Below are 17083 nucleotides of genomic sequence, written 5' to 3'. Positions count from 1 at the left end.
AAAATTCCAGGGAAAAATGGGAAAATTTCAGAGAAAAGGGGGGGAAAATTCCAGGGAAAAATGGGAAAAATTCCAGGGAAAAATCAGGGAGGAATTGGGGGAAAATTCCAGGGGAAAATGGGGGAAATTCCAAGGAAAAGGGGGAAATTCTGGGGAAATTCCAGGGAAATTTTGGAGAACTTCCAGGGTAAAGGGGGGAAATTCCAGGGAAAAAAGGTGGGAATTCCCAGGAAAAGGGCAGAATTCCCAGGAAAAGGCAGGATTCCCAGGAAAAGGCCAGAATTCCCAGGAAAAGGGCAGGATTCCCAGGAAAAGGGCAGAATTCCCAGGAAAAGGGCAGGATTCCCAGGAAAAGGTGGGAATTCCCAGGAAAAGGGCAGGATTCCCTGGAGAAGCACAGAATTCCCAGGAAATGGCAGGATTCCCAGGAAAAGGCCGGAATTCCCAGAAAAAGGGCAGAATTCCCAGGAAAAGGCTGGAAATGAAGGAGGAAAAGGGGCAGAATTCCCAGGGAAAAGGCGGGGAATTCCCAGGAAAAGGGCAGAATTCCCAGGAAAAGGGCAGAATTCCCAGGAAAAGGGCAGAATTCCCAGGAAAAGGCGGGAATTCCCAGGAAAAGGGCAGAATTCCCAGGAAAAGCACAGAATTCCCAGGAAAAGGCGGGAATTCCCAGGAAAAGGGCGGAATTCCAGAAAAAGGCTGGAAATGGAGCAGAAAAGGGCAGAATTCCCAGGAACAGGCGGGAATTGCGGGCAGGCCGGTACCGTGCTCGGAGTCGCTGTCGCTGCGCGGCGCTTTGGGCTCCTCGGCGCCCTCGTGGTTCCCGGCCTCGTTCCCGTCGTTATTCCCGGCCTCGTTCCCGTCGTTATTCCCGGGGTCGGTCCCGGGATCGTTCCCGGGGTCGGTCCCGGGGTCGGTCCCGGCCTCGTTCCCGTCGCCGTTCCCGGAGCGTTTCCGCTTGCGCGGCCCCTCGGGATCCCAGCGGGCCCCGGAGCGAGCGCGGAGACCCCGGCGGCGGCCCTGGAACGGAAATCCCGAAAACAACGGGAGAGGGTCAGGAATGGGGAATGGAACAGGAAAACAATGGGAAAACAACGGGAAAGGGTCAGGAAAGGGGAATGGAACAGGAAAACAATGGGAAAACAACGGGAGAGGGTCAGGAAAGGGGAATGGAACAGGAAAACAATGGGAAAACAACGGGAGAGGGTCAGGAAAGGGGAATGGAACGGGAAACAACGGGAAAACAACGGGAAAACAACGGGAGAGGGTCAGGAATGGGGAATGGAACGGGAAACAACGGGAAAACAACGGGAAAACAACGGGAGAGGGTCAGGAAAGGGGAATGGAACGGGAAACAACGGGAAAACAACGGGAAAACAACGGGAGAGGGTCAGGAATGGGGAATGGAACGGGAAACAACGGGAAAACAACGGGAGAGGGTCAGGAAAGGGGAATGGAACGGGAAAACAACGGGAAAACAACGGGAGAGGGTCAGGAATGGGGAATGGAACGGGGAAAAACGGGAAAACAACGGGAGAGGGTCAGGAATGGGGAATGGAACGGGAAATAACGGGAAAACAACGGGAGAGGGTCAGGAATGGGGAATGGAACGGGAAAACAACGGGAAAACAACGGGAGAGGGTCAGGAATGGGGAATGGAACGGGAAAACAACGGGAAAACAACGGGAGAGGGTCAGGAAAGGGTCAGGAATGGGGGAATGGAACGGGAAACAAAGGGAAAACAACGGGAAAACAACGGGAAAGGGTCAGGAAAGGTGAGAGTGGAACAGGAAAACAACGGGAAAGAGACGGGAATGGGGGGAATGAAACGGGGAACAACGGGAAAGGGTCAGGAATGGGGAATGGAACCAGGGAAACAACGGGAAACAACGGGAAATGGTCGGGAATGGGGGGAAATAAAACCAGGAAAGCAACGGGAAACAACGGGAAAGGGTCAGGAAAAGCAGGAATGAAACGGGAAAACAACGGGAAAGGGTCGGGAAAGGGGGAATGAAACGGGAAACAACGGGAAAGGGGGGAAATAAAACCAGGGAAGAACGGGAAAACAACGGGAAAGGGTCAGGAAAGGGGAATGGAACAGGAAAACAATGGGAGAAGGTCAGGAAAGGCGGGAATGGAACGGGAAACAACGGGAAAGAGTCGGGAATGGGGGGAAATAAACCCAGGAAACAACAGGAAAACAACGGGAAAGGGTCAGGAAAGGGGAATGGAACGGGAAACAACGGGAAAGGGTCAGGAAAGGCGGGAATGGAACGGGAAAACAATGGGAAAACAACGGGAGAGGGTCAGGAAAGGGGGAATGGAACGGAAATCCCGGAAAACAATGGGAAAGGGTCAGGAAAGGGGAATGGAACGGGAAAACAATGGGAAAGGGTCGGGAATGGAACGGGAAACAACGGGAAAGGGTCAGGAAAGGGGGGAAATAAAACCAGGAAACAACGGGAAAACAACGGGAAAGGGTCAGGAAAGGGGAATGGAACGGGAAACAACGGGAAAGGGTCAGGGAAAGTGGGAATGGAACAGGAAACAACGGGAAAGGGTCAGGAATGGAACGGGAAACAACGGGAAAGGGTCAGGAAAAGCAGGAATGGAACAGGAAACGACGGGAAAGGGTCGGGAATGCGGAATGGAACGGGAAACAATGGGAAAGGGTCAGGAATATGGGGAAATAAAACCAGGAAACAACGGGAAAACAACGGGAAAGGGTCAGGAAAGGCGGGAATGGAACAGGAAACAACGGGAAAGGGTCAGGAAAGGCGGGAATGGAACGGGAAACAACGGGAAAGGGTTGGGAAACGGGGGAATGAAACGGGGAACAACGGGAAAGGGTCGGGAATGGAACGGGAAACAACGGGAAAGGGTCAGGAATGGGGGGAAATAAAACCAGGAAACAACGGGAAACAACGGGAAAGGGTCAGGAAAGGGGAATGGAACGGGAAACAACGGGAAAACAACGGGAAAGGGTCGGGAAAGGCGGGAATGGAATGGGAAACAATGGGAAAGGGTCAGGAAAGGGGAATGGAACGGGAAACAAGGGGAAAGGGTCAGGAAAAGCAGGAATGAAACGGGAAAACAACGGGAAAGGGTCGGGAAAGGGGAATGAAACGGGGAAAACAACGGGAAAGGGTCGGGAAAGGGGGAATGAAACGGGAAACAATGGGAAAGGGGGGAAATAAAACCAGGGAAGAACGGGAAAACAACGGGAAAGGGTCAGGAAAGGGGAATGGAACAGGAAAACAATGGGAGAAGGTCAGGAAAGGCGGGAATGGAACGGGAAACAACGGGAAAGAGTCGGGAATGGGGGGAAATAAAACCAGGAAACAAAGGGAAAACAACGGGAAAGGGTCAGGAAAGGGGAATGGAACGGGAAAATAACGGGAAAGGGTCAGGAAAGGCGGGAATGGAATGGAAAATAACAGGAAAGCGTCAGGAAAAGCGGGAATGGAACAGGAAACAACGGGAAAGGGTCAGGAAAGGCGGGAATGGAACAGGAAACAACGGGAAAGGGTCAGGAAAAGCAGGAATGAAACGGGAAACAACGGGAAAGGGTTGGGAATGGGGAATGGAACGGGAAGAAATGGGAAAAGGGAGCAGGGATGGTGGAAAGAGCCAAAACTGGGGGTCCACAGGGGAAAAAAGTGGGAGGGAGTGGAAAAAAACAGGAAAAAAGTAGGAAAAGGGGAAGAAATCGGGAAGAAAAGGGGGAAATGGGGAAAGACAGGGAAAAAGGGGGAAAACCTGAGGTAAAGGGGGGAAAAATGGAGGGAAAGTGGAAAAGATGTGGGAAAAAGTGGGGAAAAAAGGGGAGAAAAAGTGGGAACAGAAGTGGGAAAAATGAGGAAAAAGTAGGGAAAAAGTGGGGGGAAAGTGGGGGAAAAGTGGGAAAAGTTGGGAAAAAGAGGGAAAAATTGGGGAAAAGGGGGGGGAATGGGGGGGGAAGTGGGAAAAAAGTGGGGGGAAAATGGGAAAAAGGGAGGAAAAGGGGGGAAAAGTGGGGAAAAGGGAAAAAGAGGAAAATGTGGGGAAAAGTGGGAAAGAAGTGGGGAAAAGTGGGGAAAAGTGGGGAAAAGTGGGGGAAAGTGGGAAAAAAGTGAGGGAAATGTGGGGAAAAGTAGGGAAAAGGGGGGGAAGGGGGAAAAGGGGGAAAAAGAGGGAAAAATTGGGAAAAAAGGGAGGAAAGTGGGGAAAAGGGGGGGGAACAGGGGGGAAGTGGGAAAAAAGTGGGGGGGAAATGGGAAAAAGGGGGGGAAAGGGGGAAATAGAGGAAAATGTGGGGAGAAGGAGGGAAAAGTAGGGAAAAGTGGGGAAAAGGGGAAAAAGTGGGAAAGAAGTGGGGAAAAGGGGGAGAAAAGTGGGGAAAAGTGGGGAAAAGGGGGGGAAAGTGGGAAAAAAGTGGGGAGAAGTGGGGAAAAGAGGAAAATGTGGGGGAAAAAGAGGAAAATGTGAGGGAAAGTAGGGAAAAGTGAGGAAAAGTGGGGAAAAGGGGGAAAAGTGGAGAAAAGTGGGGGGAAAGGGGGGGGAAGGGGGAAAAAAGTGAGGAAATGGGGGAAAAGTGGGGAAGAGTGAGGAAAAGGGGGGGGAAAGGGAGGGAAAGTGGGAAAAAAGTGGGAAATGGGGGAAAAGTGGGAAAGAAGTGGAGAAAAGGGGGAAAAGTGGGGAAAAGTGGGGAAAAAGTGGGGGAGAAAGGGGGGAAGTGGGGAAAATGTGGGGGAAAGTAGGAAAAAGTGGGGAAAAGGGGGGAAAAAGGGGAAAAGCGGGGAAAAGGGGGGGAAAGTTGGAAGAAAGTGGGGAGAAGTGGGGAAAAGTGGGGAAAATTGGGGAAAAGGGGGGGAAAACAAGGGGGAAAGGGGGAAAAAAGTGGGGGAAATGGGGGAAAAAGTGGGAAAAAGGGGAAAAAAGTGGGAAAAGGAGGAAAAAGTGGGAGGACTGACCAGGTGCAGGCCGTTCCAGGGCAGGGCTCCCATCCTGTCCCTCCTCCTCAGGGCGAAGGGGCCGCGGCCCATGGGGGGCACTCCCAGCAGATCTCCGGGATAGTCGGGATAATCGCCGGGAAAATCGGGATAATCGCCGGGGAAATCGGGATAATCGGCGGGGAAATCGCCGGGATAATCGGGATAATCGCCAGGGTAATCAGGGTAATCGCCAGGGTACTCCAGAGCCTGCGAGAAGAGCGAGGGCAGCCCCGCCCTCGAGCCCCAGCGGGAGCTCCCGCCCGGGAACGGCTCCGGGAGGCGGCGGGGCCGCGGCTGGCAGCGAGCCCGGGCACCGCCCGCCGCCCCCCGCGGCACGGCCCGGCGGGAGGGATCGCCCCGGGCACCGAAGGGATCCCCCCGGGCACCGAAGGGATCCTCCCGCTCCGAGCCCCCCTCGGGAACCGGGAATCCCCCCCGGAAGGGATCCCGGGAGTCGCGGGAGGAGAAGGCGCCCAAGGAGTCGAAGCGGAAAGAGCTGGAAAAAAGGAAAAAATTGGGATTAGGGCTGGAAAAATGGGAATAAATCGGGATTAGGGATGGGAATGAGGGGCTGGGAATCCTTTTTTATCCTGGAGAAATGGGGATAAATCAGGATTAAGGGCTGGGGTTGAAGAAGGGGAACCCCCCCAAAGGGATCCTGGGAGTTACGAGAGGAGTCAAAGCAGAAGGAGCTGGAAAAGAGGAATAAAATTGGAATTAGGGCTGGAATAATGGGAATAAATCAGGATTAGGGATGAGATCCCTTTTTATCCTGGAGAAATGGGAATAAAAAACAGGATTTAGGGCTGGGAATGGGGGGCTGGAGAAGGGGAACCCCCGGAAGGGATCCCGGGAGTCGCGGGAGGAGAAGGCGCCCAAGGAGTCGAAGCGGAAAGAGCTGGAAAAAAGGAAAAAATTGGGATTAGGGCTGGAAAAATGGGAATAAATCAAGAGTAGGGATGGGAATGAGGGGCTGGGATCCCTTTTTGTCCTGGAGAAATGGGAATAAATCAGGATTTAGGGCTGGGAATTGGGGGGTTGAAGAAGGGGAACCCCGCCGGGAAGGGATCCCGGGAGTCAGGAGAGGAGTCGAAGCAGGAGCTGGAAAAGAGGAACAAAATTTGGATTAGAGATGGAAAAATGGGAATAAATCAGGATTAGGACTGGGATCCCTTTTTATCCTGGAGAAATGGGAATAAATGGGGATTAGGGCTGGGGTTGAAGAAGGGGAACCCCCCCGGAAGGGATCCCGGGAGTCACGAGAGGAGAAGGCGCCCAAGGAGTCGAAGCGGAAGGAGCTGGAAAAAAGGAAAAAAATGGGATTAGGGCTGGAAAAATGGGAATAAATCAGGATTAGGGATGGGAATGAGGGGCTGGGAACCCTTTTTTATCTTGGAGAAATGGGGATAAATCAGGATTAAGGGCTGGGGTTGAAGAAGGGGAACCCCCCCGGAAGGGATCCCGGGAGTCACGGGAGGAGAAGGCGCCCAAGGAGTCGAAGCGGAAAGAGCTGGAAAAGAGGAAAAAAATGGGATTAGAGCTGGAAAAATGGGAATAAATCAGGATTAGGGATGAGATGCCTTTTTATCCTGGAAAAATGGGAATAAAAACCAGGATTTACGGCTGGGAATTGGGGCTTGAAGAAGGGGAACCCCCCCGGATGGGATCCCGGGAGTCGCGGGAGGAGTCGAAGCGGAAGGAGCTGGAAAAGAGGAATAAAATCGGGATTAGGGCTGGAATAATGGGAATAAATCAGGATTAGGGATGGGAATGAGGGGCTGGGATCCCTTTTTATCCTGGAAAAATGGGAATAAATCAGGATTAGAGCAGCAAAAAAGGGAATAAATCGGGATTAGGGCTGGGAATGGGGGGAAAGGATCCATTTTCATCCTGGAATAAAAATTGTGACTAGGGCTGCAATTATCGGACAAACCGAAAGGAAACTGACCCCAAACTCCAGGAATTACTGGGAAAGGGAGGGATTTGGGGTTAATTAGCGCTAATTAGGGCTAATTGAGTCCCACCTGTGGTGCTGCTCGGGGCCATCCCCCGGGCTGCCCTCCTTGGCCAGCAGCTCCCGGCCCTGGTTGATCTTGGCTGCTTTTAAAGCCCTCTCCCATTCCCTAAATTCCCCAAAATTCCCCAAAATCCGAGGAACTTTCCCAGAAAAAACTGAAAATTTGAGATTAAATCTTCCCTAACCACTGAAAACTCTGAGAAAAACCAGTCCCAAAATTCCTTAATTCCCTAAATCCCAAGAATTTCCTCAGAAAAACCTGAAATTTGGAGACTAAACCTTCCTCTCTCATTGCCCAAAATCCCCTAAAAAACCCTAAAAATCCCAGGAACTTTTCCTGAAAAACCCTAAAATTGGAGACTAAACCTTCCTCTCTCATTCCCAAAATTCCCTAAAATCCTCTAAAAAACCTGGGAATTTTTCCAAGAAAATCCTAAAATTTGAGATTCGACCTTCCCTAACTAATCCAAACCGAGGGAAAGCGCCGGAATTCTGGGACAAAACCTCAAAAGCTGATCCCAAACTCCAGGAATTCCTGGGCAAGGGAGGGATTTGGGGTTAATTAGCACTAATTAGGGTTAATTGAGTCCCACCTGTGGTGCTGCTCGGGGCCATCCCCCGGGCTGCCCTCCTTGGCCAGCAGGTCGAGGCGCTGGTTGATCTTGGCGATGATGGAGTCGGGGTTGGAGGTTGAGGATCCCTGGCTGAAGGAGGAGCCGGATCCAAAGGCAGATCCCGAGGCAAAGGAGGGGCCCGAGCCCGAGGGGAAGGGGGATCCGGCAGATCCCGATCCGAAGGCGGATCCCGATCCGAAGGCGGATCCCGATCCAAAGGCGGATCCTGATCCCGATGCAAAGGTGGAGCCGGATCCTGAGGCAAAGCTGCTTCCAGACCCCGATGCAAAGGTGGATCCAGTGGATCCTGATCCAAAACCAGTCCCAGATCCCGATCCAAAACCGGTCCCAGATCCTGATCCAAAACCAGTCCCAGATCCTGATCCAAAACCGGTCCCGGATCCCGATCCGAAGGCGGCCCCGGATCCCGATCCGAAGGCGGTCCCGGATCCCGATCCGAAGGCGGCCCCGGATCCCGCTCCGAACGCGGATCCCGCGTTTCCCGAGCCGAAGGCAGCCCCGGATCCCGAGCCGAAGGTGGAGCCCGAGCCGAAGGCGGAGCCCGAGCCGAAGGCGGAGCCCGAGCCCGCTCCGAAGGCGGAGCCGGCGCCGAAGGCGGAGCCCGAGCCGAAGGCGCCGCCCGAGGATCCCTCGGCCGCCGCCAGGCCCAGCTCGGCCTTGGGCGGGTCCCAGGAGCCGCCGGCGGCCGCTCCTCCCCCGTAGCTGTAGGAGGCGCCCGAGGGGGCCGAGCTCTGCGGGGTGTAGAACTCGTAACCCTCGTAACCTGCAGAGTAATTAGTCAATTGGTTAATTAATTAATTGATTAGGGGTCACTGAGGGGGGAATTGAAGAGTTACAGGGATGGGAGCCCGGCAGGAAAAGCCCCAGGGTGATCCCAAACCCTGGGAGGATCCCAAGGGAATTTGGGGGGGTGTAGAACCCATAATCCTCATAACCTGGGGAGTAATTAGTCAATTAGTTAATTAATTAATTAATTAGAGGTCACTGAGGGGGGAATTGAAGAGTTACAGGGGTGGGAGCCCAGAAGGAAAAGCCCCAGGGTGATTCAAAGGGGATTTGGGGGGATGTAGAACTCATAACCCTCGTAGCATGGGGAGTAATTAGCCAATTAGTTAATTAATTAATTAATTAGGGCTCACTGAGGGGGGAATTGAAGAGTTACAGGGGTGGGAGCCCAGAAGGAAAAGCCCCGGGATGATCCCAAGGGGATTTGAGGGGTGTAGAACTCATAACCCTCGTAGCATGGGGAGTAATTAGTCAATTGGTTAATTAATTAATTAATTAGGATGTAATTGAGGAGGTAATTGAAGAGTTACAGGGGTGAGAGCCCAGCAGGAAAAATCCTGGGATGATTCCAAGCCCTGGGAGGATCCCAAGGGAATTTAGACCTTCATAGTCTGGGGAGTAAGGAGTTAATTAGTTCATTAATTAATTAATTAATTAGAGATTAATTAAGGGGGGAATTGAAGAGTTCCAGGGCTGGGAACCCAGCAGGAAAAGCCCCAGGATGATTCCAAAGGGAAAAAAAAATTCCAAAGAAATTTGGGGGTGTAGACCTTCCTAGGATGGGGAGTAAGTGGCTAATTAGTTAATTAATTATTTAATTAATTAATTAGAGGGTCGTTGAGGGGAGAATTGAAGAGTTAGAGAAGCCAGCAGGAAAAATCCCAGGAAAAGTCTGGGATAAAGGGAATAAAAGGAGGAAAAAGAAGGAAAAAATGGGGAGGAAGTGGGAAAAAGGGAAGGAAAAGGAAAAAGTGGGAAAAAGGAAGGAAAAGGAGGAAAAAAGAGGAAAAAATTGGGAAAAGGGAGGGGAAAAGGAGGAAAAATGGGGAAAAATTGGGAAAAGGGAGGGGGAAAGGGAGGAAAAGGAGGAAAAATGGAGAAAATGGAGGGAAAATTTGAGAAAAGTGAGAGAAAAATGAGGGAAAATGAGGGGAAAAAAGGGGGAAAGGAGGGAAAATTTGAGAAAATTTGCAAAAAATGAGGGGAAAATTCGAGAAAAATGAGAGAAAAAAAGGGGGGAAAGGCAGGAAAAGAGAATTGGGGAATTGGGAATTGCCAAGGATGCTGAGGCCTCACACTCACCTTGCCAGCTGCTCGTGTTGGTGCCGTAGGAACCTGGAAAAAATGGGAAAAAAAGGAAAATTTTAATGGAAAATGCAAAAATTTGGGGTGAAATGTTTGGGGGTTTTGGGATTTGGGGGGGGGTGGATGGAATTCTGATGGGTTTTTCAGGGAAAAGGAGGAAAAGAGGGAAAAAGGAGTTTGGGGTGGAAAGGTTTTAGGAGGTGGGGATGGGATGGGGAGGGGAAAATGGGAAAAAGGGAGGAAAATGGGGAAAAAAGGGCGGGAAATTGGGGAAAAAGGGAAAAAGGAGAAATATGGGGAAAGGGGGGAAAGTGGGAGAAAAATGGGGGGAAATGAGGGAAAATGGGCGGGAAATGGGAGAAAAATTGGAAGAAAATGGGAGAAAAAGAAGAATAAAATGGGAGGAAAATGAGGGAAAAGTGGGGGGAAAAGGGAGAAAAAGAAGAATAAAATGAAAGGAAAATGAGGGAAAAGTGGGGGGAAAAGGGAGAAAAAGAAGAATAAAATGAAAGGAAAATGAGGGAAAAGTGTGGGGGAAAATGGGAGAAAAGGAAGAATAAAATGAAAGGAAAATGAGGGAAAAGTGGGGGGAAATGGGAGAAAAAGAAGAATAAAATGGAAGGAAAATGAGGGAAAAGTGGGGGGAAATGGGAGAAAAAGAAGAATAAAATGGGAGGAAAATGAGGGAAAAGTGGGGGGGAAATGGGAGAAATATTGGGGGGAAATGGGAAAAAAAGGTGGGGGAAGGGGAGAAAAAGGAAAAGGGGAAGGAAAAGGAGGGAAAAAAAGGAAAAGTTGGGGAAATCTCACCCTGGGTGCCGGTGGCCCCGGTGCTCCAGGTGCCATAGCCTGGGGAAAAGGAGGAGCTGTCAGCAGGGAAGGGAAAATTCCCATTTTTTCTGAGCACATTCCCAAATTTCAGTCCTAAAATCCAGCCCTGATCCCAAATTCCAGCCTCAAAATTCAGCCCCGACCCCAAATGCCAGCCCCAATCCCAAAATCCCAGCTCCAAAAATCCAAAGCGAGGCTGGGAAAGCCAAGCCTGGGATAAATAATAATTTAAAATTTAAAAAAGAACAAAACAACAGGGTGGATTTGCTCTCTCCTGATCCCTTTGCCAGGCTGAGGAATCCAGAGGAAATTCCAGGGGGGATCCTGAGGGGATATGGGGGAATTTCCAGGGGAAATCCTGAGGAATTTCTTGAGGAAATCCTGAGGGGATCCAGGGAATTTCCAGTGGGAAATCCTGAGGGGATCCAGGAAAATTCTGAGGAGGAATCCACGGGGAATTTTCAAAGGGAAATCCTGAGGGAAGTCAGGGGAGATCCTGAGGGGATCCAGGAGAATTCTGAGGGGGAATCCACCGGGAATTTTCAAAGGGAAATCCTGAGGGAAGTCAGGGAAGATCCTGAGGGAAGTCAGGGGAGATCCCAGAGGGGATCCAGGGGAAATCCCAGAGAGAATCCGGGGGGGACCCAGGGAATTTCCAGGGGAGATCCTGAGGGGATCCAGGGGAATTTAGAGAGAGAATCCAGAGAGGATCCAGGGGAGTTTCCAGAGGGGATCCAGGGAAATTCCAAAGGGAATCCTGAGGGGATCCTAAGGGGATTCCAGGAGGAAACTCCCAGGGAAGATCCCGCTGAGGAGGGGACAGGGATCCCCTAAGGAGGGAATCACCGGACGTCCTGGGGAGAGCACGGCAGCCCCAGGAAGGGGACACGGGACCCTCCCGGGTGCCGCCACGGTTGGGACGGGGCAGGACGAGGGAAACTGAGGCACAGGCGGCGGGGGCGGGGCCGTGGCCGCCATTTTGTGTCGTCTTCAGAAATGGGCCCGGCGCCATTTCCGCCCCCCCGCCCCCCTCAGGGCATGACCCCCCCTTAGCCCCTAGCAGCCAATCAGCGCCGCCCTAGCGGTGAGTGACGTGGCGCTCAGCCAATCAGCGGTGCCACCGCCTCACGGGGGGGCGGGCACTGCGCTTCCCGCTGCTGCGGGGCCCCCCCCGGCACTCGCCGGTAACGGAGCCGTTGCTGAAGCAGCGAGGGGAAGCAGCCACTGCCACCCCGGGGGAGCGGCAGCACCGCGGGGCCGCCCTGTCCGTCACTTACCGCCGTATCCCGGCTCCATCGCCGAAACCTCCGCCCGGCGCCGCCGCTGCTTCACCGCCCGCCTCAGCCGCCTGCGCACGCGCACTACCGCCGCCCTCCTGTTCGGCCCCGCCCACAGCACTCCTGATTGGTTGATCACCTCAGAGGCGCTACCCGCCCGCAGCTCCCATTGGTTCGACTGGTTCCCGCCCTCGAGTTGATTGGTGGAGACGCTTCCTCCCTGAGGGCACGGCTTGTCAATCACGGGCATTGTGGCTCCTGATTGGACGGCGCCGCAGGGCGCGCCCCTGGCCGGCGGTGAGGGGGAGGAGGGGCCGCCATGGAGCGCCCGGGGCCGGGAGCGGAGCGGCCCCGAAACGAACCCGGAACGGCCCCGGACAGGGCCCGAACCGGCCCCGGAGAGGCCTCGAAATGGCCCCGGAGCGGCCCCTCCCAGTGACAATGTCCCCAGTGCCTCACAGTGAGTGTCCCCAGATCCCCTCAGGGACCCTAAATCACCGCAAAGTGTTGCCAAATCCCCTCAGGGTCCCCAGATCTCCTCAAAGTGTTCCCAAATCCCCTCATATTGTCCCCAGATCTCCTCAAAACGTTCCCAAATCCCCTCAGGGTCCCCAGATCTCAAAGTGTTCCCAAATCCCCTCACATTGTCCCCAGATCTCCTCAAAGTGTTCCCAAATCCCCTCACATTGTCCCCAGATCTCCTCAAAATATCCTCAAATCACCTCAGGGTTCCCAAAACCCCTCACAATGTCACCAAATACCTTCAAAATGCCCCCAAACCCCCTCAGTCTTCCCAAATTCCCTCAGAGTCCCCAAATCCTCTCACATTGTCCCCAAATCCCCTCAGGGTCCTAAAATCCCACAAAAATGTCACCAAACCCCCTCAAAATGTCCCCGAATCCTTTTTTCCATCCCTTTTCCCATCGTTTTTCCCATCCTTTTTTCTCCATCTCCTCTGTCCTTTTCCATCTTTTTTTTTTCCATTATTTTTCCCCTCATTCTTTTTCTGTCCCTTTCCCATCATTTTTTCACATCCCTTTTCCCTCCTTTTTTTTTTTTTTCCTATTTTTTCCATCCCTTTTCCCCATCCTATTTCCATTCCTGGCAGGAGTTTCCCCATCCCTGAAGGGAAATTTCCCTTTCCTGAGGAGAATTTTCCCATTCCTGGCAGGAATTCCCTATTCCTGAAGGAATTCTCCCATTCCTGATGGGAATTTTCCCAATCCTGAAGGAATTTCCCCAATCCTGAAGAGAAATTTCCCTTTCCTGAGGAGAATTTTCCCGTTTCTGGCAGGAATTTCCCCTTCCAGAAGGAATTCTCTCATTCCTGGCAGGAATTTCCCCAACCCTGAAGAGAAATTTCCCTTTTCTGAGGAGAATTTTCCCATTCCTGGCAGGAATTCTCCCTTTTCTGGCAGCAATTCCCCATTCCTGAAGGAATTCTCTCATTCCTGAGGAGAATTTTCCCGTTTCTGGCAGGAATTTCCCCAATCCAGAAGGAATTTTCCCATTCCTGCCAGGAATTTCCCCAATCCTGAAGGGAAATTTCCATTACCTGAGGAGCATTTTCCCATTCCTGGCAGCAATTCCCTATTCCTGAAGGAATTCTCCCATTCCTGAAGGAACTCTCCCATTCCTGAAGGGAATTTCCTCAATCCTGAAGGAATTTTCCCATTCCTGAAAGATTTCTCCCATTCCTGAAGGAATTTCCCCAATCCTGAAGGGAATTCTCTCATTCCTGAGGAGAATTTTCCCAGTCCTGAAGGAATTTTCCCATTCCTGGCAGGAATTCTCCCTTTTCTGGCAGCAATTTCCCATTCCTGAGGAGAATTTTCCCATTCCTGGCAGGAATTTCCCCATTCCTGAAAGAATTCTCCCAGTCCTGAAGGAATTCTCCCATTCCTGGCAGGAATTTTCCCAATCCTGAAGGAATTTCCCCATCCCTGAAGGGAATTCTCCCATTCCTGAAGGAATTCTCCCAATCCTGATGGGAATTTCCCCATTCCTGAAGGGAATTCTCTCATTCCTGGCAGGAATTTTCCCAATCCTGAAGAAATTCTCCCATTCCTGATGGGAATTCTCCCATTCCTGAAGGAATTTCCCCAATCCTGAAGGAATTCTCCCATTCCTGAAGGAATTTTCCCAATCCTGAAGGAATTCTCCCATTCCTGATGGGAATTCTCCCATTCCTGAAGGAATTTCCCCAATCCTGAAGGAATTCTCCCATTCCTGAAGGAATTCTCTCATTCCTGAAGGAATTTCCCCATTCCTGAAAGAATTCTCCCATTCCTGAAGGAATTCTCCCATTCCTGGCAGGAATTTTCCCAATCCTGAAGGAATTTCCCCAATCCTGAAGGGAATTCTCTCATTCCTGATGGGAATTTCCCCAATCCTGAAGGAATCCTCTCATTCCTGATGGGAATTCTCCCAATCCTGAAGGAATTTCCCCAATCCTGAAGAGAAATTTCCCTTTCCTGAGGAGAATTTTCCCATTCCCAGCAGGAATTTCCCCTTCCAGAAGGAATTCTCTCATTCCTCGCAGGAATTTCTCCAATCCTGAAGAGAAATTTCCCTTTCCTGAAGAGAATTTTCCCATTCCTGGCAGCAATTTCCCCTTTTTTTGGCAGCAATTCCCCAATCCTGAAGGAATTCTCCCATTGCTTATGGGAATTTCCCCAATCCTGAAGGAATTCTCTCATTCCTGATGGGAATTTCTCCCATTCCTGAAGGAATTTCCCCAATCCTGAGGAGAAATTTCCCATTCCTGAGGAGAATTTTCCCATTCCTGGCAGGAATTCCCTATTCCTGAAGGAATTCTCCCATTCTTGATGGGAATTTCCCCAATCCTGAGGAGAAATTTCCCATTTCTGAGGAGAATTTTCCCATTCCTGGCAGCAATTCCCTATTCCAGAAGGAATTCTCCCATTCCTGAAGGAACTCTCCCATTCCTGAAGGGAATTTCCCCAATCCTGAAGGAATTTTCCCATTCCTGAAAGATTTCTCCCATTTCTGAAGAAATTTCCCCAATCCTGAAGGGAATTCTCTCCTTCCTGAGGAGAATTTTCCCATTCCTGGCAGGAATTCTCCCATTCCTGATGGGAACTTCCCCATTCCTGAAAGAATTCTCCCAGTCCTGAAGGAACTCTCCCATTCCTGGCAGGAATTTTCCCAATCCTGAAGGAATTTCCCCAATCCTGAAGGAATTCTCTCCTTCCTGAGGAGAATTTTCCCATTCCTGGCAGGAATTCTCCCATTCCTAATGGGAATTTCCCCATTCCTGAAAGAATTCTCCCAGTCCTGAAGGAACTCTCCCATTCCTGGCAAGAATTTTCCCAATCCTGAAGGAATTTTCCCAATCCTGAAGGGAATTCTCTCATTCCTGAGGAGAATTTTCCCATTCCTCCAGCAATTCCCCATTCCTAAAGAAATTCTCCCATTCCTGATGGGAATTCTCCCAATCCTGAAGAAATTCTCCCATTCCTGATGGGAATTTCCCCATTCCTGAAAGAATTCTCCATTCCTGAAGGAACTCTCCCATTCCTGAGGGAATTTTGCCAATCCTGAAGGAATTTCCCCAATCCTGAAGGGAATTCTCCCATTCCTGATGGGAATTTCCCCATCCCTGAAGGAATTTCCCCAATCCTGAAGGGAATTCTCCCATTCCTGATGGGAATTTCCCCATCCCTGAAGGAATTTTCCCATTCCTGGCCGGAATTCCCCATCCCCCACCCCCCAATCCCCCTCCCCTCCCCCTGCCCCATCCCTGCATCCCAAATTCCCAATTCTGTGCAGGGAAATCCCAACCCCACCCCCTCCAGCACCCACAATTCCCGGGATTTTGGGATTTTGGGGTTTTTCCAAAGATGAGAGAAGGGAACAGGCTGAGCTCGAGTCCTTTAAAATCCACAGAAACCTCGGGAATTTCACAACGGACACAACGGCACCGGGGACAGACGGCCAACACGGGGCAGGAACGGCGGGAAAACCTCGGAAAACCTCGGGAAACCTCGGGAAAACCTCAGGAAACCTCGGGAAAACCTCGGGAAAACCTCGGGAAACCTCAGGAAACCTCGGGAAAACCTCGGGAAAACCTCGGGAAACCTCAGGAAAACCTCGGGAACGGGGAGCCAGAGGCACGGGAAGTCCTGGGAAAGGAGGGGGGAAATCCCAGCCTGGGCACTGCTGGAAAAATCCCCAATCCTGAGGGAAAAAGGGAAGGGAATTCCTAAAAAATCCCAGCTGGGAATTCCTAAAAATTCCAGCTGGGAATTCCCAAAAATCCCAGCTGGGAATTCCTAAAAATTCACCTGGGAATTCCCACAAATCCCAGCTGGGAATTCCTAAAAATTCACCTGGGAATTCCCAAAAATCCCAGCTGGGAATTCCCAAAAATTCACCTGGAAATTCCCAAAAATTTACCTGGAAATTCCCACAAATCCCAGCAAGGAATTCCCAAAAATCCACCTAGAAATTCCCAAAATCCCAGCTGGGAATTCCCCCAAACCCAACTGGAAATTCCCACAAATCCACACAGAAATGTCCCAAAAATCCCAGTTGGAAATTCCCAAAAATTCACCTGGAAATTCCCAAAAATCCCAGCTGGAAATTCCCAAAAATCCACACAGAAATTTCCCAAAATCCCAGCTGGAAATTCCCACAATCCCAACTGGAAATTCCCACAAATCCACACAGAAATTTCCCAAAAATCCCAGTTGGAAATTCCCAAAAATTCACCTGGAAATTCCCAAAAATCCCAGCTGGGAATTCCCACAAATCCCAGCTGGAAATTCCCACAAATCCCAGTTGAAAATTCCCACAAATCCCAGCTGGAAATTCCCAAAAATCCCAGCTGGGAATTCCCAAAAATCCCAGCTGGAAATTCCCAAAAATCCACCTGGAAATTCCCAAAATCCCAGCTGGGAATTCCTAAAAATTCACCTGAAAATTCCCAAAAATCCCAACTGGAAATTCCCACAAATTCACCTGGAAATTCCCAAAATCCCAGCTGGAAATTCCCAAAATTCCACCTGGAAATTCCCACAAATCCCAGCTGGGAATTCTCAAAATCCACCCTGGAAATTCCCAAAAATCCCAGCTGAGAATTCCCACAAATCCCAGCTGGAAATTCCCACAAATTCACCTGGAAATTCCCAAAATTCCAGCTGGAAAAACTCTGAGAGAGCTGGGAGAAAAAAAAATCCCCAAAAATGGACAGAATTCCTTCTTTTTTTCTGGGAATTCCCCCCCAAAATTCAACAA

At 51.0% G+C, this 17083-nt stretch overlaps 1 protein-coding gene across 1 annotated transcript in view; it reads right to left on the bottom strand.

The window, feature by feature from the left end:
• LOC311164391 (uncharacterized protein) overlaps window positions 1-12074 on the bottom strand; it is a gene marked incomplete at both ends in the record, with an annotated part of 12309 nt that extends 235 nt beyond the window's left edge. The window contains 6 exons of the mRNA XM_084223830.1: window positions 765-1020; window positions 4953-5469; window positions 7584-8388; window positions 9714-9746; window positions 10527-10565; window positions 11825-12074. Of these exons, the coding sequence (XP_084079956.1) occupies window positions 765-1020; window positions 4953-5469; window positions 7584-8388; window positions 9714-9746; window positions 10527-10565; window positions 11825-12074 (1900 nt within the window). The remainder of the gene's footprint in view (window positions 1-764; window positions 1021-4952; window positions 5470-7583; window positions 8389-9713; window positions 9747-10526; window positions 10566-11824) is intronic.
• Window positions 12075-17083: the final 5009 nt, after the last annotated feature.

Source organism: Fringilla coelebs (assembly GCF_963513975.1).
Source record: "Fringilla coelebs genome assembly, chromosome: 32".
NCBI classification, from domain to species: domain Eukaryota; kingdom Metazoa; phylum Chordata; class Aves; order Passeriformes; family Fringillidae; genus Fringilla; species Fringilla coelebs.
The sequence above is the reverse complement of the archived record's forward strand: the minus strand, read 5'-3'. Positions and strand labels throughout refer to the sequence as shown.